Source organism: Diuraphis noxia, unplaced genomic scaffold, assembly GCF_037042655.1.
Source record: "Diuraphis noxia isolate RWA-SAM2 unplaced genomic scaffold, SU_Dnox_SAM2 contig0003, whole genome shotgun sequence".
NCBI classification, from domain to species: Eukaryota; Metazoa; Arthropoda; class Insecta; order Hemiptera; family Aphididae; genus Diuraphis; species Diuraphis noxia.
This window is the reverse complement of record NW_028301713.1, coordinates 21089228-21113144: the sequence shown is the minus strand read 5'-3', so window position 1 is coordinate 21113144 and position 23917 is coordinate 21089228. Positions and strand designations below refer to the sequence as shown.

Genomic DNA, 23917 nt, shown 5'->3' with positions numbered 1-23917 from the left:
CAGACACACTGCAGCGTCGTCGTGGCACCGCTCTAAACTAATACCAAGGCCATAATTTATCTACTGTAGTAAACGTTACTGAAACGGAACGAAAAAACCACACGATTTGACAGTGGCATTTCGGTAACAACAAAGCCCGTGTTCAAAAAATAGTAATTACACTCTGAATTCTACAATAAATAAATATAGAACTACCTATATTTAAAAAAAAAAAGCTAATCTACAACACAAAATATTATATTATTCTATACTACTAAATCGATTGTATAAAACCATTCTGCTACTGGAGGTAATCAGCTATAATAATAATAATAATATAGTATACAGGCGTAAAAAATATATATTACTACAGATATATAGTATAGTCGTATGGAAAATCGAATCACCGGACGGCGGATGGTCGATGATCACGATAGCATAGAATAGTTTTAAAGAATGAAAATACGTGAAAATGAAAATAAAGATCCGAAAAGAGTATCAAATTGCAGCTGCTCATCTGATTTAGAAAGGTATATTAAAAAAATCAAAACTCAACACTTATGGTGCAAGATATATTTTAGGTATATGACGTGTACGGTGGTTTTTTAAATATTGCAGTCATATTATATAGATATCAAACTAATCATGTAATATTAAACATGATTGTACACAATAATCTAGCTGGAATAGGAATGTATTTAGTTTTAACTAGCTCACCTATGATAGTGGGCTTTTTACATGCGGCCAGGTAGGAATCTTGACGCACCACCGGTTTGAAGCGATACGATTCGTCTTTAGAAATAGATTCGTCTAAAAAAATAACCCCTTTTATGTCAAAACACTCCAAAAGATAATATGGTTAGGTTAAGTAAGTATGAACAAATAAACAATAATAATATAAATATTGCATGACAGTACACCCTTCTCATGCAAGTCTGAATTCTTATATCGACGTTCGTTCAGCACGGTTTCAACCGACACAGTTTATGACAAAAGCTCAGAACCAGACAGTGATACACGTTTAATATAAAAATAGCCAAATGGATAAAACGAAATATCGTTCGTGCAGACTTACCTTTTTGTGGTTCATATTCTTTGGGAGGATCGCAGTGTATTTTGCTGCTGCCAATCGGTACGATTAGATTCCCAGAATGGTATCCCGCGGAGGGACTGGTGAAAGAGATCGACTTATCAGAACAACCTGCACGATGCAAAAAATTAGTTATAAAACAAAAATGTTGTTGTAAGTTTGATATTCCGAGCGATAGAAAAATCTCCCGAATTTTATGATTAGCAAAAAAGTCTCTTTATAAATAGACTTTCCCGGGTCGACTTCAGTTCTGTCTGAAGCTGGTCATATCATGTAAAATCTCCTGAGTCCTGGGTCATCATATTTTTTACTTATATAGATATCAGATAGTAACGTAAACTCACCAATCTCAAAAAATTATATATTATTTAGTTTTTTTTTTATTGACGTCCAAATACAATTGTATAACAAATAGAAAATAATTAAATACCTATATACAAAGGCGTAGAATAATTAAATTAATCAATTAAAAAATTTATTTAACTGTCGCAAATATCAATAAAAACACTAAAAAATATTATAATATTATAATTTCAACAAAAAACTAGGAAAGTTGATATAAGCATTTCCTTCATGCGAAGCAAACTGATGACCCGGGAATTTACTGGATATATTTACACCAAATTAACGGCATGCACGTAAGTCGGTCACATATATATATATATATATATATATATATATATATATATATATATTATTAATTAATACTATATTATTATTATTATTATTATTTTGCTGCACTCACTACTATAGCTAGTAATCGAATCGTCAGTAATCTCTTGTTGCTCCGCGGCGGCGGGTTGTTTCTTGTCGATGTGGAGTTTTTGTTCGTATTCCATTTTCCTCACAGCCACATTAGGAACATTGTGTTTAGACGTTAGTCGTGCCAATTCACTTTTGTAGAAATCCGTTTTGTCTTCGATTTTGCCGCTTTCGAACTGTTTGGCCCTCATGGAAACTACTTGCAGCATGCTTGCAGCCGGTTTCGGTTGATGGTGATCCGCTGTCTCGGCGCCCGTCGTCGTAAGTGACTTACTGCCGCCCCCACTGCCGTCCTCGTGTATTTTTCCCAAAGTGTTCACAAACTGTTTGCCCTTAGGCTTGGACGCGGACGATGGTGAAGGCTGAAGGGGAGATGACGTTTCCGCCGCTGCAGTGCTGCATTCAGGAAACGGTTGCGGCTGGTTGACCGACGACGAGAGCGACGGCGGCCACATGGGTGGCAAAAGTTTTTGTGGCCTGGCGTAGAACTCCTTGGTCGGTTGCTGCTGCTGCTGTTGGACAACGGGTCGGCGGAGGAACTCTTCTTTCTGCTCGAGACTTTTTTTTATCCGAGACATGATGACGGGGTCGACGGACGGTGGTGGCTGCGACGCACCGCCGTACTGCAGCTGACGGTGCAACCGGTAATGGGCCGCCGAGTTGTCGGCCGCCACTTGCAGCTGAAGTGCATCGCGGCACGCCACCCCTATGTCCATGCTGTGTCGGGCGTTCGGATTGTTGGGTTGTACCGTCGCTGGCTTGTTCCGGTGGTGAGGATAACCGCCGCCACTTCCGTTCGTGTCGGTGACGGACGACCGCCGGACGCTGGGCGTACGGTGTGGAGACACGAATCTAGCTGCGGCCGCTGACGGTTTTGCACCACTTACACCACCGACACTGCCAATGCCAATGCCGCCGCTGATGCTGCTACGGTGTTGTTGGGGGTGATCCCAAATGGTCTGGTAGATGGGACTGGAATCGCGACCACGGTGATGATGGAAACGCAATTCACTACCAGATGTCATAGCCGCTTTCAGGCGGCCGGGCCTCTGGTTGGTTTCGGGGTTGTGAGCTGTCTCGCTGAAATACTACGTTCACACACAAAATGCATCACGGTTATTATAATATTATTATACATCAAATATCTTATTATATTCTTAATACAATAAAGAGAGTCCTGGCATTTACTCGCTTGGCTCGAAGATCCCCCCCCCCTCGAAACCAGTTATTTAAAATAATATATCCATGGAACAAAAAATATACAAATGTTTTTTTAAATAATTGAGTTACAAACTACCTATAGTAATTATTAATTTATGTTTTGGTGCCATGGAAATTATTTTATATAATGAGGGAGAAAAAATGTACAAGACTTTTTTTTACATAATAGACATAGATATCATGTACGTATATTATAATGTATTATTTAAGCAAGCGACTATACTAATTGTACAGTTCTAAGTATGAAAGTCGACGATGAAACGAGCAAGGTCTAAAAAACACAATAATAAATTTATTATATCTTCAGTCGGCTGCAGCATAATATATATACAACGTGATGATACCATGATTCACGCTACACGCTCAGTAACTCCTTATTTATTACGTATTACTCTTAAACATTTTCTCGTACATATAGAATAATTAAATTAGTGAATCGTGCGTGCGTCATAACAATATATGTATAAAATGCAAGTAGGTACGTATAATATAAATATAGGCTATAGGCTATATAGACTGTTACACCATAATATATTATATATTAATATTCTCACCAACTGTAGAATGTCATTTTCCATGGGCACCACGAGCAAATAGAGATGGCATTGCGTTTGCTGGATGACCTGCACGACGTGTGCGTATGACTTACCGGCCACTGTTTCACCGTTGACGCTGATTATGCGGTCGCCAGTACTGAGACCAGCTACGCTAGCCGGACCGTGTTCTCTGACGTGTTTCACAAAAATTGTGTCCATCGGTTCGTCAGAATAGGCGCCAGCGCCCTGTCGCAAACCCAACCGTTCGTCTCCGGCCAACACCTGCAGCAGATCGACATAATGGTACGTTATTGGAAGAAGAAAAAAAAGGTAATATTGTAATATTGTTACAATAGTGAAATCGTTTTTATGTATAATATATAAATGTGGAATTGCCGCAGGTATAGATATATACATTTTATAATTGTTTATAGCCACCACTGTCAGATTTTATAAAATCGAACCACAGAAGTGAATTCAATAATGTGATGCATAGCAAGCGAGGAGTATGTGTTACACGGAAAAATATAATATATAATATAGGTATAGAAAATAGTTATAGGTATTCACATTTTGGGTAGGTACCTATCGCACATGCATGGCAATATAACAAAATATATTATAATACCTTATTACAATAAAAACTGGAGAATTGGTGAATATACCTTTATTGAGTATAATATAGGTCATTGTAATGTAGGTATATGTGTTAAATATGAATTCAATGATAAATCAGTGTAAACGATGAAAAAAACAACTCTAAGCGATTTTGTGATTCGGTATGTCTCGGCGATTGATTCAGATCCTCAAATGTGTTCGACTGCAAGCACCGGTCGGTGACAGTACATCCTGGATGGGCGACCACCCGGGTTCTTAGTGGCAAACCATTGTAACACATATACACGTGTTATTTGAACCAATCGTATAAAAAATATCATCCGTTCTAACCGAACCAACCATAACCCCTATTTCAATCACTAATAGCTATATTTGCCAGGCTCATATGAATAATAATAAAAAAAAAAAATTCTGAGCTGACAGTTTATAGCTATTTTATATTTCTAACTAATGATATTTACCATAATATATATATATATATATATTTAAAATGTTACAAGTAATTTATTTTATTAGTAGTAGGTAGGTATAGTACAATTGATCGAACTGATTTTTGATTAATAAAAATCACAAAATTTATACAATTATTATAATATCACTATCAATAGTTAGGGTGATTCTTTTATCACGTACCACTCATTATTTCAAAAAGTCAATACCGACGTACCACGGAGAAATATATATTTGTGGTATAAATAGCTTGAAATTAATCTAAGTATTTTGAAAATAAAATCGTGTTTAATAAATTATACGACATATATGTAGTGGTTAAATGTTTCAAGTCTCCTATTTATGAATAATATTTTTTTGGATTACAATAAAACAACTAAAACATTAATTTTTCGTTGAAATGTCTAATTTTGTCAAAATATAACTTGGAATGTTTATAAAAAAATTATAAGGTTTCTGTAATATAAACTTACGAAAAATACATAAATAACTGACTAAAATAATGAATGCAGGATAATGGAACGTTGTGGAGGGCTTCAGTTGATTACAAAGATATATTTGCTGTGCATACACTTCTAAGTGTAATAACTCTAACCTAACCTAATCGATGAATCCCATAAAGTAACCTACAAGCCACTTAGTAATATCCGATATAAGTACATAGCTATATTAGATTTATAATAATTGTATTGTACAACGTTTCGTGTAAAACAAAATAAATCCACTACCTTTTACACATTTGTTGTAAACTTGTGATACTTATTGAAATTTTGTTTACATTATACAGGTTTTAGATTCTCAAACGAAATAATTTAATCTAAACAAATATATGCTCGTTTCAAAACATAATACTATAAGTACTAACTATACACTTTTAGATCCGTTAGTGATTTATTACGAAAAAAAAGCTTTTAGCATAATATTTTTTATTAATGCACTTTCAAATAAAAACATACGTATTATAAATGGTTTTGGATGTATTCATTTTTATACAATCAGACCGGTTCGTATGCACTAAGCGTTAATTTTTCAGAATTAACAACGGAGAAGCGTTCCAAAAAAAAAAAACAAACATTAATATTATGTACTATACCTATAGGCTATAAGCAGTAGGTAGGCGTATTAAGTTCCTGTGTCTTATTTTGGCTACAGGTGGTGAGAGCTCATATACATTCCGTAGGATACGGACACACACACACACGCGAGGAAATAATAAGAAATTCTGACGATGTCAAAAATACATTTTGTAACCAAAAATAATTGGCAACCAGGTGAAGTATTTCACGCAAAAAAAAACATTACGAATAGATAAAATTAAATGCGGTGAGATATAGTGTATAAAACACAATATAGTACACTGTGAAAATTTATCGGATAATAATAAAAATAAACAAATGCCAAGCAAAACAAGTGTATTAATATATTGTGTAAGCTCGTGTGCTCTGCAACAATTAACAACTGAAAATTATTTGTGTATTTTTTTTTATATAACTTATCCTAACCAATCTGCATTTTTGGTATTTAAATAGCTTTTAGTTCAATAAGAAAATATTAAATAAAAACTTTTAGTTATTTACTGCAACAATAAATTAAAAAATATCACCAAATCTTACCATAATAATATCATCATATGCAAATTTTAAATAAAACGATGAATTTTTCTTATAAACTAATATCCTAATGTTTTTTGTTTTATTACTATTTAAATTGTAACATTTATAACTTTACAACCCATACACTTTTCGTCCGAAAACTTGGCACATAAGTTATATTATGTACATAGTGTTTATTAATATACATACATACGAAGGTATAGTATATAGTATATATACAATTTAAAAATTATTGAACATTTCATAAAAGAAGGTTTATATTTAAATATTATTTTACATCATTGTGAAGTTTATACAAAAAATATAAACGATCTGAATTTTTAGTAATGCAAAGTATTATTGAAAAATAGTTATTTATGATACAATTTGTATGCATCAAGATTATATGAAGTTTTTATTGAAAATGTATATTGAATTAAATACTCGTATGAAATTAGATTTTTTTAATACTAAATATAGTACGAAAAGTTAGTTTTGTGGCATATTGCCTTTATACAGCTATATCAATAGAAACGACTAGAATGATATTGTATTTAATAAGTTTTCAGGTTGTATACATAATTCAAATGCAACCGTCATCGTGCACGAGTATGTATGACCGATGATATTCTCAGTGTTTAAATTAAATATATTTTATTAAGTGATGAAAGAAAACACGCCCGGCTTTATGTTATTAAAATTATTCTTTGTGTAGTACACCATTTTATATTTTACAGGTCTGTTGTTCAATATTAAAATTAAGTAATACTGGAATTCAATAATTAGTTAAAATTATTGAATTTAACACGCCCGATGAAACCTGTTGGCTGCCTACTATATATAAGTCATAATATAAACTATACAGTCACATGGCTATATTTAACATATATTTATTTATTGAACATCAAAAATTATTGGATACTATGCAGTGAAAAATGAATTAGTTAAGTAAACTATTTCTTGTACAGTGTAAAAATATCAGTAGATTTTTTTTAACTGTATCTACATTGAATTATCGTGTTTATGTTACTACTATACTGGACGTTAGTATCTGGTCAAGGTTAAATGTGTAATTACTTAGAATTTATTCTATAAAAAGGTCAATGAAGGCAATGTATAAATATTAAATTATAAAGAAAAATTACGTATTTTTAAAAAAAAAAGTTCAAATCAGATACATATTATACCATTATATTTATCATGGTATATAATAGGTATGTTTTCTATATATTGACGTTACACATTATATATTAAAGCAGAGCATATTTTAAGCAATGTTTACTAGGTTGCCTATCGGTAAAATTTTCTTTTAAATGGACATGATAGACATACCTTTCAATCTCAACTTTTTTTTTCACTGCGGGGCTCTAGTAGTCTAGTGCCACGTACTTTATACGTTAAAATATGCTCTGCGTATTAGATGATTAATTTAATTGAATTGGTAATTCTCTAGAGTATTTATAAGTACTTATATAATTTATATGACATATAAATGTGTTTATTGCACTTACCAGATACGATTCGGGTGGATAAACGATGAAGTGGCGCAACGTGAAACCGAATCCATTTTCTGATCTGCGTATAAACAGCGACCTGGGACCACCAGCTCTAGGTTCTCCACGGTTTTGGCCCTGTAAAATTGAAATTAAAACAATTCAAAATCTTAATCGTTTCAAACTGCACACGGAAAATACTATCCGTACAATATATATTATAATTATAATAAATGGTAACTAACAATTTTCTTCCAGAAGACGATCATATAGCTATATTATTCAATATTATATTATGCGGGCCTTGAAATGTCACAGTAGTGTTTGGGTACAATATATAATATAATGGGAATAAAATATTGGCAATAATACGTCGTAATTGCTTTTTCTTGGTGTCTGCGAGATGTATATTATATGCACGGGGTCATTTGTGATCATTTAAAAAAATATATTAATTGAAGCGGTAGTAGAAAATACTAAATATTATTAGAGTCTTCAAAAGTGTTAAGATGGATTTTTTTCCATGCACATAATAATATTAATAATAATATTATTACAGTTTGATTTGATTTTTCTTATAAAATTGAACGTTGCACGTGCAAAAATTATTATTTACAACCGAAGACTGCACATTACCTAAACTGTATAATTCATCCATATAGAAACAATGTACGCATAATGGTTGTATGCATTTTAAAACCAAATTTGTTTAACTGTCTCGCCAAACACGGTTATACCATACAAAACAACTTTTGACAATATTAATACATTCAGTATACTTATTAATATTATGATCTCGCACGCACGCTCAGGCCGCATATTTTATATAATTATTATAATGTCGTATAAATGTTGAATACATGTCATTAATTCGCATTTTACTGATCGATAGCGATCGCGATGTATAGCAAATACAACATTTATTTTATTACATCGGAGGTGTGCAACGGAATACTGTCCTTTTATGGACGAATATGAATAATATGAGTCCCGAGACCAGATTCTTGCACAGAATATCATACCCAATCGAATGATACAGAAACAGCGAAACCTCTGTACAGATCTAATTATTTTCCGTGTAAGGTTCCACGAACAACACATTTTGTTTTTCAAACACACTAATGCGAAGTGAACGTATATAGTTGAAAACACAAGATTTAAAATTTTTTTTTTTAATCTTTCAAAATCGATTTTATCAAATATAATAAAAGTATGATAGTGACGTTAAAATATTCAATGCATCGATGAGAAAAATCAGGTAAATGAATAATGATAAACGAATTTTTTATTATGTCACCGCTCGCATATATTGTGAAACCAGTTACGTGTTTTGGCGTTATTATATTTGATACCTATATATTATTTTCCTAGGGTGGAAATGAAATTTTAGATTCTTACCACAAATAATACGTTGCATAATAATCATCAAATTATAATATTTCGATATATGAAGTTAACGCGTGTTCAATAAATTTCGTCTTTCAAACACTTATTTATTTATTATGGTAGCTACCAATATGAAAACATTTTTATAAAATCCTATGTTTTTCTATTACTTTTTTAGGTTCACACGAAGTACAGGTATACATTTTTTTTAATGGATCTCAGTGAATTCAAGCTAATCCGCGCATCGGTTGATTTCCATTTTCCAGAGTAAAAAATTATCTTATTCCAGATTAAATTATTCAACATTTTAATATTTATTTTTTTAAACTATAATCTGGTAATTTAATCAGATCATTAAACTGTATATTGATAAACTATAACTACTGTTCGCGATTCAAATAGAATAGATACCTACTTAAAAATTAAAATAGTTAAAGGTTGATAGGTATAATATATCGCTTAGATTATAATATACTATGGATGTAGCCACTCGGTATATGCTTGTGTATTAGATTTGAAGCCAAAATGACTGAAAACGCTAGAGCCTTGGTTATTACTGCGCATGCGTAAATGACTGATAATAGTATAGTATATTATAAGTATGATATTATGATCATATTATTTTTTGTGTTAATTTTTTAACCAATCATAATATTACGCGCATGCGCACAAACAGTCGGGGCTCTGGGTTATTCTGACTTCAAGAATTAGCCCGATGGCTTCATCCATTGTATATGATCTAAGATATATCGTGTTAAATAATATCGTAAAATACAAATAATAATAAACCAAAGACATCTAAATAGTTTTTGGTATCGTAACAAAGACGTATAAAAATAAGGATATTATCAATAACAACTGCATGTCTAACGAGTTAACGACCGAGTCCCCTTAAGAGTCCGTGTCCCTAGAAATAGAATATTATTTTCATGATAATAAATAAGCAAAGCGGCGTCATACCCATAATTAATAACACTGTAAATAATCGCTGTAGTCAATGGTCGACGATAAAAAATATCATCGATCTCGTTGTTTGTATTATGGAGTGAACGTTCGTCGCACAGAGCAAACGTATACGACGAACGGATGACGACTAAAGTGATTAAAGTGGTAAGAAAATCTGTACACAATCGTCAATATAGTTTTTTACACGTCGCATGGATGATTTTCCACCGCTGGACGGGAACTTAAATTCATTTCGTATTTCCATCATTATCTCTCTCATTTTTAGTCTACCGGTGTATAGCTCATCTTTTTGTCCTTTTCAAATCATAATATTAATATAAACGCATTAGATGATCATTGGCAATATCTTCTGCTCGACAATATTATATTGTACGGATTTGATTTCGACAGTTAGCACAGCTATGAATTTCCAGCAAAAAGAACGGAATAAAATGTACGACTGAAATAATATCCGCCGGAAGCGGGGATCTACATTATATTGTTGTACGGAGACACGACAACGATCGAGTACTCTCATATTATAGTTAAATTATAAAATAAATAATATCATTACCGACATTACTACAACAACTACTGTGTAGGTATCGTTGACCGTCTCTGCCTATACGTCACTCACTCAGTCGCATCATAAGCCACCAGCAACAGTAATAAAACGAAGGAACTTGAAGATGATTATTTTTTTTTTTTTTTATTGAACTAAAAAAACATCAACAACAAAGGCTATTAGTTTTTTGTTAAGATACAATGTTAAGGAACTTGAAGATGATTATTATTATAATGATTATAACACCAAGAGTTCTGAGCGAGCGTGTGCGCACAAACACGCACATTGCCGTCGTCTGACACACGTACACGCAGTTGTAGTTGTCATAAATATAACTCTGGCCAGAGCGACTCGAGCACTCGCCCGCAGCGTGTCGTTCGTTATAATAATATTATTAATATAATATATTACTTACAATTCATTATAATAATATATGCACAGAATGATTCACCATGCATGCTCACTCTAATAATACTTACGTTAATAATGAGTTTAATGAAATAATAATTTTTCGAATTTTAATTTTTATGCATATAGGTATTATAATGTTATAAAGTCCATACTTAAAAAAAAACTAGATTAACCAAGATTGAAATCTTAAATTTTTTTTTATACGATTTAAGGAGTGCTCTGTGGCTTCACCCGATTTTTTTCTTCTAATGACAATCCCTTTGAACTAATTAATCAGAATACTATGGTATCGGATAATTTTTTGGTTTACTTAACATTGTATACTATGGATTACATATTTTAAAATCGTTTTCAAAACTATGAATACTAACCATTTGTTTTTTTTTTTTATCAAGATACATTATAATTTTCAAAAAAAGTCTGAATCACACCACATGATATTCATTAAATCAGAATTCTGATAAATTACTAAAAAAAAAGCGTGCTCGGTGAAATTATACTTTTAACACATATATTATTATTATATATATTGTCGTGGTAGCGCATCACGCACGTTGGAAGTGGTGTACAATAACATTATTTTGTCACGCGGTTGTTTTCACTATTTTTATTATTATCACACGACGGCGGAGGCGACGGTGGAGGATAGTTTGATTTGCACACGTACTTTATGCACTCAAACGGACGAGTGTATAATAATAATATTAGAATTAGAACTATAATATTATTATTATGCAGCTTAATGCCGACCGGCACCAATCCGCCTGCCGAGCGTTATTCCTTAATCTGATGACCAGCCAAATAATCGCACGGAATTTCCATTATTATTTCCACTGTAATAAAATATATTTTATTATTGTTCATTTCGTTCGTCAATAATTCTCGCCAAATCCCCTCTAGAAAAAAATAAAATAAAAAAATAGTCACCGCTACACAACGAACACCGGACCACACGTCCGTCGTCGGCATCACGTTTACCCTAGTGGAAAGATGCATAATATAAATATAATAATGTGCTACACAATGATAATAATATAATGGTATATACGTGTGTACATGATAATATTATAACTCATAATAATAATAACCTAATAATTATATAGAGAACGAAACCGCGACCACAACTACAGTCGACAGGTGGTACACTACGTTATCATTATGTCCGGTTGCATCGAAATACCTAAATGGCATTCGACTACGATTCGTACAATCGAATTTGCTTGGATTTTGCTCCACACGTGAAATCACAGCCAATGAAAAATATTTTATATCATATAATATTATTATTTACAACCAGATTTTAATACGTTCTGTTTTGTATACGGATATTGTTTACGGATTAATAATTAAACAAGACATCGAACAATATATACCAGACGGGTCGAACTATACATATTTAAATGTAATTTATACGTGCAACGTGTTGCTGATGATAATATTGAGGTAGCAATAAACATTAATGAGATCGATTTAGTTTTTTTTTATTAGAAATAAATATGAACATTTACTATTCATAAAACTACGAAAATAATAAGCATATTTTATGAGGGATTACGAAAAAAAAAAAACGGAGAAAAAACCATATCACTTGATAAAGGACGTTATTACTCCAGATCGTTTACTCTAGAACCTTATAATATATGGAGTCCAAGCGATGTGCAAACGACTTAGACATGAAAAAAAAAGTACTTATTTGGATTATAGAAACTTGAAGAGTTTGGAATATATTTTGATTTCGACTTCACACAGTCACACTGGCGAGTAATACGTTATTATTGACTATAATATAGGTACAATGTACAAAACAATGGATAAAAATAGTTTACATCGACGTGCAATTGCATTAATAATTAATAGGAAATGGTGCTTAACTACGCGTGTAGTAATTAAATCGAGACGGACGAGTCGTGGCGGAAGACGAATGAGTCAGATGAAAGTGAACAAAGATGATTTATTTTAAATCACGCGGATATGCACGGTTCACACCCAGACCCAATGCAGTAACTGTGAAGTTAGACTTATGTATACACCACAGTGTGTTATGACTAAAAAAAAAAAGTTTAGTACATTGATGAAAAAGAGGAAGTATAATAGTCAGATGGTTACATTCATTTTTAATTTGAGAAAATAATTTATAAATTAAATTAAAAATGATTATAATCGTGCTGTGACAGGCATTCGAGTATAGTATACGTATATAATATATATATTTGAAGTAATGCATGCTTTAAGAAAATAATTATTTATTTAAGACGAGTGTTATTTATTAATTTTTCAATGCTACTATATATACATTATACAACTATATATGCACCGAATATATTTTACAAATTCCACGCAATACAAAGAAGTAGGAACGGTTTACTATAAACATAAATCACCGAAGAATAAAATATATTTTGTTAATAGTATAATATCCAACTTCTTCGAGAATTTAATGGCTCATAATAATAATTGATATAAATTTTAATAGAATTTTAAACGTTTAATAATGTACTCGTCGTTTACGATCAATACCTAGAATTGTATGATTCAATAGTAAATATTAATGAAATAATAAATTGTACGTTTAATTATTATCTAATGAATTTTTACAAAATTACATTCACACAACAGAATAAATTGCATCAAATATCAATATATTGTTATGTTCGAGATTAGAGAATAATACGTACACCTATGATGGTGAGTAGTGAGTATCTATCAAACATAATATTAAACATGACGTATACCTTAAGTAATGGGTAAGCAATACGGATTTACTTAACTCGAATCTTCTGTATAGTTACAAGTAAAAACGAGCAGCGAACCATCATAATATTATACCTAATAGCTAAAGCGTAAAATAACTATACGAATAATAATAATAATAATATTATTATATTATAATGAACACGATTTGCACGATTGTGGACGATGCAAAGTGGTGACTTGAACGCGCGTTCCCCGACACAATATTATTATAATATATTATAGAATATAGATAGACACACAAATGTGGAGTGGCTATATACACAATAATAATATTCAACTACGCGCAGAATATCCCGAGGTGTTCGATTTTATCATATAAAGGGGGCTTTTAAATTGTGACCTAGTTAAAGAATATATTACTATGTACATATAAATAATAAGTATGTATATATATATATTTTTTTTAAATTACTTTCATCGAATAACCTCGCGAATTCCTGCACGGCAATTATTGTTATACAAAACGCTCAAAAATGATACATAATAATGCTTTTTTAATCTGTTTTTAAAATGATTATTGTTTTCATCGAGAGTATTAAAAAAACCGATACTAAATATTATAATTTTGTAAAACAAATTATCGATGGACGGTTACAAGACAACATATTTTGAAAAAAACATTACTTATGCTCGCAACCGAGTTTTGACACAAATGGATTTCACACACACACACACACACACACACACACACACACACAAACATACGTTAATGTATTTTGGCAGCCACTCAATAGCCGTTCATGATAAATCGGCTGCTGGCCAGGCAGCGGCTGATGATTACTGACATGCGGAAAAAAATCAACGTTTAGCCAGCAATAACTCGACTCGATGGTATTCGGTGGTGCCGTGGTGGATTCGGTCTTGTCAAGCAGCGTTACATATTATTATTATTATTTCATTATTAGAAAAAAATTATAAATTAAATAATATTTTATTTTTTTTTTGATATTTGTCGTCGCCGTTATCTCCATCGCAAACAATCACGAAGCAACAACGACAATGCAGAGTCCATGAAAAAAAAAAAAAAAAAAAAAAAAAAAAAAACAATAGAATATCACAAAAAAAATAATTAACGAATTTCTCTTTTACCATCAATGAATTAAATACCTAATTATAATTATTTATTTATACACATAAAATGTACGCAAATAAAAACCAATGTCCGTGTGTGGTGTATTGCACCACTGTACACAGTGTCTTTGTTAGGTTGATGGGGCTGGCTATTCAAGACGACAATATTTGTCATCTATAAAATAATTATAATATTCACGAAGATATTATGCCATTAAATTGTATCTCTTACCTAACCTCTTATATTATTTTTGCTTTATATCAATTAATCTATAGATGAAAACAGTGACGGGCAAAACTTTTTTCAAATCGTTTGAATTTCACCATAGTACTTATCAGTTATCCATATATGTTATCCTACCTACTCGTGAGATGTCTCTACTCTCTACAATTGCAGTCCAGTAAAGAGTGAATTACACCGAGACCGGTAAACTCGTATGGTTCTGCTTCCAAAAACGAATTAATTTTAGTTATGTATAGTAGAAATTATCGATTTTGAACAGTGGCGAGGCAATTTATTTAAATGCGTTTTTCTATATAGCTATAGCAGTAATCTTTTCTAATTTACGAGTGAATGTTGGAGTTGCAATTATTAGACAACGCGGGCTAGCACGTGATGCGAACGTATTTTATACGATTGTCAGATAGGTATAACACCAGTCCAGTTTATTTTTTTGGCATTCGGCAACCACTCTGCAATATTGTAGAACAATAATATTGATCTAATCGATTAATTGATTAGGACTGAATGCTAAAAATTAAAATAAACACTATATAATATATAGTAGTATATTCAGTCCTAATCAATTAATCGATTAGATCAATATTATTGTTCTACAATATTGCAGAGTGGTTGCCGAATGCCAAAAAAATAAACTGGACTGGTGTTATAAATATTATAAATATTATAATATTATTATGTATCATAGGTATTATAACTACTTGCTTGCAGAAGTTATAAAAAACTGAATTTATTAGTACTTAGGTTTTAATTTGATTCTGTCGGTATATGAATTTAGCACATATTATGCGCACCTAATAAATTACAAGTGAATAACACCTGTCGCAGTATATAAGTACTAGTCGTACGTCATATTTTGTATCCAATCTTACAACTTATGCAGGATGCCATATCCATATATTATAATATTGTAAAAAAAAAATATATACTGCACCCCGTACTGCACGAATGAAAAACGTGACTTTTACCATAAAAATCATATTGCGTAACTCAAAACAAATATTTTTTGAGTTACTATATTATATACATAACTAAAATAAATTATCACAACATTTTTGGAAGCAAAATCCTGTTTTTTGTACCTGTTGCAACTATACACTTATTAAGAACAAATCTGTACCTATTCTTACAAATTTGTATATAGGTACGGTTTGTACTTAAAGTTTGAGAATTCATAACGTATTATCACGACCTACGCAAACGTAACGGTGGTATTTTATTATTTAACAAAAATTATAATTATAATAATAAATTAATTTTATGTTCGGCGTCTAAAATTGTATGTAATTACCATTTAATAGATATATTATATATGTATACCTATCACACAGTTCGCGGAACTCGTGTTTATATACTTAAATAGCTAAATATATCATATTGCTGCTACTCTACATAATGTATAATGTATATAATGTCAGGTAGGTACGCTCAACGAATTCGTGATCGACAAAAAAAAGCTAGTCGTATTCATTTGTTTGTCTTGCACACACACACGCATGAAATAAAACTAAAAATTTGAATCAATACTACACACGCCATGATGATTGACAAGTATATGATTCGAAGGTCAGACACGACATTAGCATATTATTATATTATTTTTGGGACAATGACGCGGCCACATTCGCTTAAATAACGAAGCATTCGCAGCACTATAGATATGTTACAGTTCATAATAAAAATATGATGCTCGATGTGTGTTCTAATGGAATAATTAAAGCGAGTTGTAATAGTAGAGAAAAGAGAGCGCCAGGTGCAGGCAAGTGACGGAAACATATTTAAATTATATCTTATAGGGCCCAATAGCGCATACACTGCAGGTACACCATAATAACGGCAGGTGACAGTTGATGCAAACTTTTTGTGCGTATAAAAACAAAAACAATTCAAAGATCGAAAAACGAGAAACAATAAAGAGAACGGCAGAATTGCTCTAAGTTTTTTTCTACCGGACAACGATGAGAGGTTTTGACAGACATCGAAAAGGAGGACACGGTTTTTGGCCTATAGCAATATAACTGTCGTGCACGTATAACGGAAGTCCGCGAAATCGTGTCAAACAATATATCGTATTATAATAATTCACGAAAATTATTATACATATTTAGTTGAAATAAGGTATACCTACTGCCGGCACACGTCATCCCACCATCGTGTGCAGATGTCGATGGAATGTATTTAAACAAAAACGGTACTTGATTTATAAAAAATAATTAATATAAATAGTCAATATTCTGTTGTATTATAATGAAAACTCGACTGATGACAAAAAAAAAATTGACGAGAAATATAATCGTAGCAAGACTGAAGCGTAATACCATCAATTCTATCCGTAAAAGAAAACTGTTATATTATAATGTCGCACAGGTGTTAAAATAATGACACAATATAAACTGTAACGGCAGTATATTATATACCTGCCCATCTGTCGGGCGTTGAAATCGCGGTCCGTGTCACCGCCGCCGGAAGAACGGGACCGCGTGGTGCGTATTATAGTAAAATAATGAACTTCCGCTTTGAATAATATGAAATTGCAATGTTCCGGCACCGCCGTTTCTGCGCTCCGATTGCAGATTTTCGCGCGAAAATGAGCGGACCACGCGTTTCTGATTAACCTAACACAACAATAACAACAACAATACACGCCGCATACATACATACATACATACATACATACGAATTTTATGGTAATTTTTTTTTTTGTGTTCCAAACGAGAAAACTCAGCTGTCATGGTGCTTAATGCGACGACGGTGTTGCATCGCATCATACACAAAAGTCGCGGTCGAATCGAAACTGTGTCAAGACGAAAATAACGGCAGGAAGCTTATTTATTATTATTTTTTTTATACATTTTATTACATGGTACGCACGAATGGTTTTCGTTCGGTTTTTTACGCAAACATGTGTGTGTGAACATCAAGGTGAATCCCAAGCCCAAAGTATGGCGCATTACTGCACACCACGCTACAACATCCGGCAGCCCTCTACACGGTTTACAAAAGGTACGTGATACACAGTGGCGTATATAGGGAGGGGGGTCGAAATAATACATTCATAAAAAAGAGCAAAAATATCTAGAAAATAATAGGTAATATAAACATATGTTGATTGGTTGAGCTGCTCTATATGCGATTCTTAAATTTGTTATCATATAAGTATATAAACAAACAAAATCGAGTTTTCCAAATATCAGTGTTGCTTAAATATTATTAGATAATAGAGAATGGCAATAGGTAATGTTATTAAATTTATCGATTTAAATGAAATTAAAAAGAAACAAAACCAATATTTACATTCATCGTTGCCCCAACCAGAATCCAAAACGTTTGAATTCGTTTTAAGACACACATTTCAACGGTATACTAGAGAAAATATTCATCGACAATAATATATGTACTCTAACACGAACACAATTTTTAATAATGTTCATAAACGAAGTTATATAAGTCAAATTTATATTTTATGTTTTATCTTGTTCATTCGACTCGCGTGTTTGTGTTTATTATGCTTTTAACCAAAACGTACCTATTCAAATAATAAAACAAAGTATTTCAACGAAATTAACGTTAAAAGAGATACACTGCTGTGAAAGAAAAAAAAATGTTCGTTACACTGCAGTGTGATTACCTGCAAGTGCATAAATTTATTTTTTTTCTTAAATAACTGTTCAAAATATTATCAGTTTAATACGCCAGATAACGACAAAACCCGTTTATATCCGTTTGTACGGCGGCGGCGTCTCCGACACAGTGTGAAAATGTAAAATAATGGTGTCGTGATTCGGCGACAATAATTATGATTATCATTGTACGCGGAGATGATCAATTATTTTCCAATTTTTTTTTTTTATCTTTCTTATATATTTGCGCTTCTCTTCTCACGCACCCTAAACGCAGACTGGCTATATAGGCACCACCGACTCAGTTTAATAACTCATTATAAGTCGTCTCAGAAAAAAGTCACCGCGGCCTGATGTTACCCGTGTGATTTATGCGCGAATCTCCGACTACACGTTTTGTCGTTTAATATAACACATCGTCCGTGTTAAATGTGCGTAATGATGACAAGTACAAGTCGTGGGATGATAAAACACACTATACCCATCATCTACGAACGATAATATTATTATTATAAGTTGTGAGGTTTAATAGTTCTTTGGTAAACACTAAACATATTACTATGATAAAATGGTATACATTGGTACCAATATGAACTATGCATAAATAGGTACCTATACGTATTTTTCAAACAACATTTTCTTGATTCCGTCGACACTTTTTGAAAAAAAAAAAATAATTTAAAACGTCATTTATTCCATAAAATCTAGGCGTACGATATCCTATTACAAAGCTATAACATTATTACAATATAATACCTGGAATAGTATAGTTAAAAATACACAAGAGATTATAGAGTATTATATTATCATTTTAAATGTACCTACATAATATTAATACAGAGTGGTTCGCGTTTTAAACGGTGATTAATTAACGCTAAGCTGGGATGAATGTAGAAAATAAAAAACGGCAATGCACGCAAAATTTTCGAGTCGCAAAAACGCTGACCCGACTGAAGAAACATGGTACAAGAGAAACCGGATGGACTACTTCAAGGTTTGGATATACAATGTACGTCATATACAACACAAAAATAGGATAATTTCATGTCATATAATACAACTATAATTAATATAACATCAATAAAGACAAATTGAACGCAGTTGGCAAGTCTCATATTATACTAAATCAAATGTAAATAATCCATTTCTTCTGTTATCTGCATTATCAAAATATGGTGATAAATGTCCTATAAATTTAGAAATCTTTTTGGTTAAGAATAATTACAGTTCTCCGTAACAAGTAAAATGTTTAAGTTCCTAAACCTACCAATATAACATTTAGTATTGTTACCATATATGCTTATAATAAGTAGTATGAATCCTAAAATCGAAATTTCGCAACTATTAGGCTATAATAATATAAGAGCTTAAACATATTATATATTATTTGCAAATTTAAAAAGGAGATTTTTTTGAAATAATGACATATCACTTTTATTTAAATAATGTACAACCAAACAGTTACTGCATTTAACGAATGATAATTTAAAAAAATAAAGTAATTTAATTTTCTATACTCCTAACTACACAAATTTTAAACGTTGTTACAATAAGTTACATTCTTCATGTTTATGAACATAATATATAAGATTATAATTCGAAATTGAATTAGGCAATTTAACAGAAAATGCTAAAAATCATTGTTCAGATACTCTGCAACGAATATTGTAAATAAAATAATTGCGATTTTCAAAGCAAACAAAAAATCTAATAATAATTTACTGTCAATACCAGAATATATTCTTTCAACAAAAACAAATAACTAATAAGGATCTCAAATTTCACACGACGCTATTGTGCTAAAATGGTTTTCTTGAGTTCAATGAAACAAAACGTACGTTTTGTTTTGTATACGTGATCCACATCCATACTACCTAATTTTGCTAAAAAGATATTTTATGCTAAATATTTTTTATTTCATAAAGCCTTATATATATATATATACTACCACGCGTACATACAAAGTCAGCACGTTTTCGTCACGTTCTAATACTTTTTCATAAAAAAAACTTTAAATCAATCAATAATTTTTTAACACACTTTTGTACTCGGAACAACTAAAGTGTGGAATTTTAATTTACTCGATTTCACACAGATATGCCCGACAACATCCATTCTAACGCGATCATCATGACATGTAACCTTTGACTAAAAATCGAGCTCATCGCTTAACGAATAAAAGCCATTACTAAAGTCGATTGCAACATGATGATTTAGACACAAAATCATGGAACACAATAGAAAGCTCTCGAACTTCATGAACCATCAAAACAGCACTTTAAAACAAAAACAATAATATCTGTTTTCGGATGGGTACATATGCACATGAATTATATACTAAGTATAGTGTGTATTACTCGTATATAATACACAAACCAGGCTTGATTGATACACTGACCTAGTAAAAGCATTTAGACTAACCTAACTATCAACTAAACTATCAGAATAACAGAAGAAAAATAAATTGTCGCAGGGACTGGTGACTTAATAACTTCATGAAAATGGCCCCAATGTAAAAAGAGCCATCAGTGCGTATGTACGCTCCCTACTATTTTTTAAATAATTTTTTTTATTAAATATATAGACTACTATGGTATCAGGTATCTATAGTATACCTATACGATAACAATTAATATCTTCGGTATAAAGAAAAAAAATGCAGTATAATTTATAGTAAACTTATCATCAAGTAGGACGACTTATAATAAAATGTATCACGTATAATGATCTCACCAATCTATTAAGCAATCGATATTTTTGAATGCCAATATTATAACATAGATCAAGTTTCAAAATGTATCTAATTACTGATAACAAGAATTCTTCTTCTATGGGTTGATGACCATGAACTTGTATTTTTATTCATTAGTGTAAACCCATAAAATCGATCTTCTTTAGCCGTAAAAGAAAACTTATTACCTATTGATCAATATTATTTAAATATAATAAACATACAATTGCATTAGTAATTAAAACAAAAAAAAACCGTAACTTATCTGCAAACTGTCCTAAACTGTCTGCATAAAGATATTTACAAGATACTAAAAAATATAATACAAAATAATATTTGGTTAATAGCTTACATTTTAAACAAAAACATGCGAATTGCATTTAAGTTGAATTCATAAAACACAACAATATTTTAATTCAATAATATTTGCCCTTTATAAAAGTTATGTTTAATCCCAGTCTAATTATTATACATTTTCGGAACTTCCTGTACTGAGTAATCTTTAAAAAATTACACCTTTATTAAATTAAGTGACATATATACTAAAGAATGCATTAATAAATTAATATTCAAGTCAAGTTTAAGTTATCAGCATTATATATTTAGAGGTGAAACAATCCATATTACCTATATTAAATCCAAGCATTTTAATTAATATTCTATAATTGTAGGTATATATATTTAATCATTATGTTTATCACGACATTGGCATATAAATAATAGACTCATTTCAAATTTACAATAATGAGTTTTTGTTTTCTCTAAAAATTTAGTAGAAAATCAAATCTTAGGCCCCATTTGACCTATTTTAAATAATACACCATAAAATATACTGTATAGTGTGTACTATATCTGCAACGTCAGATACCTTTAAAAAAAAGAAAAACAAGAAAAACAATTGCCATAAAAAAATGACTGGCGTAATATTTTAAATTATGTAGGTTAAAATAAATACTTTCTAGATTAAAAAAAAAAAAACATTTTTGACAATACTTGTTCAATCAATAGGTATACTTACTATACAAGCGTATATTGTATTATGTTAAAAAGAAATTTGGCTTTGTTTTACTGATATATTGTCGATAATATAAGATCCATAAACAAACGGCATGTTTAAATATCCATAATAATAAAAATATTTAAAAAAAAAAACCCCCGTTCAATATAATATATCATACACATTTTATTGCAGTTGTGTGCTGCACCACTTTCTACACGAGATTTTAAAATTAGATTTTAAATTTTTTATGATTCAACAGCTATTACCCCTTGACCAGTCGACGACGTGTAATAATATGCAAAAAATAATATATATTACATGTTCTATATGTATGAATTTATATCCGGATCAGGTGTCTAAGAAACTATAGCTAGCTACCCGCAGCTACCGAATCACATTCAGCATGTGTACATATTATGCGCGGTAGACATTAAACTCGAATATAAAAATTAATTTCACAGATATAATTTATCAACCAACAGTTTAATGAATCAGGTTAGTGTAGCTTAATATGTATGTAATCCTTGCTCGGAGTTGTTTAAAAATAAACATATTATACGCAATTCACAGCGTATTTCTCTATTATCCGACTTCAAAACTCTTATAACAAACTCAATTTAATCTTTAAAGGAAACTACATCCTCAATTGTTGGTTAAGACTTAAGTTATAAATTGCTAAAAATTTAATTTAATTTCTTTAAGGTGAAAACTTGGTTTTTTATAATTTTATTTATATAATAACTGAAACCTTAATTCTGATTTTTTTTTTGTATTGCACCGTTTTTGTATATTATAATTTTCTAATTACACAATAACTATATAACAACGGTACAATGGAATATTGCAAACTTCTTTGAATTTGTATTTTTTCTTAAATTTTATTTTCTTAAATAAAATAATATAAGATGTGGGTTATCCCTTATGTACAAGACGTGTGCTATGATATTCCGAGACAACACCGGCGTCTACTATCGGTTTTAATCTATCTTAAGGTACAGTGTTTATAATATGTGTTCAGAGAGTATCATTTTATAAATCAGAAATCGACCGCCGTCTTACATCTATTTAGATCGCCAATACAGAAATGATAACGATTTTAACGAACATATAACGAACAACGTTTAAGTTACAAGCAAAATGCATTAGAAGGTTATCTATACACCTATAAATATACAGAATACATTGGACATAGGCACCTTAATATGTTATAACTCCAATAAGTAATAACGAGAGTAATAACGAATAACGCTAATCACATAAAACGATCGGTTTCGCATACAAATTGAATCTGTTACAAATTGATAAGGTACATAGGGTAAGTTATATACCGACAGAATAACGGGACTTCTCGTGTTAAAAATAATAATTGTGTTATTAAAACAGACTCTTGGGCATAACTACAAAACGATAACATGGTAATAATATAATAGTAAAGCGAAATATTCACATATT

The 23917-nt window shown here is 31.2% G+C and overlaps 1 protein-coding gene across 12 annotated transcripts in view; it reads right to left on the bottom strand.

Annotated features, from left to right (window-relative positions):
• Positions 1-23917, bottom strand: part of RhoGAP19D (Rho GTPase activating protein at 19D) — a 62616-nt gene that overhangs the window by 20992 nt on the left and 17707 nt on the right. For 10 of the 12 annotated variants that reach the window (XM_015511325.2, XM_015511315.2, XM_015511318.2 and 7 more), the window contains 5 exons: positions 7760-7879; positions 3607-3870; positions 1815-2919; positions 1055-1180; positions 697-789 (listed from right to left, as the gene is read on the bottom strand). In XM_015511325.2, coding sequence (XP_015366811.2) covers positions 697-789; positions 1055-1180; positions 1815-2919; positions 3607-3870; positions 7760-7879 — 1708 coding nt within the window. The remainder of the gene's footprint in view (positions 1-696; positions 790-1054; positions 1181-1814; positions 2920-3606; positions 3871-7759; positions 7880-23917) is intronic. The other 2 variants (XM_015511322.2, XM_015511324.2) reach the window with 1 other exon arrangement.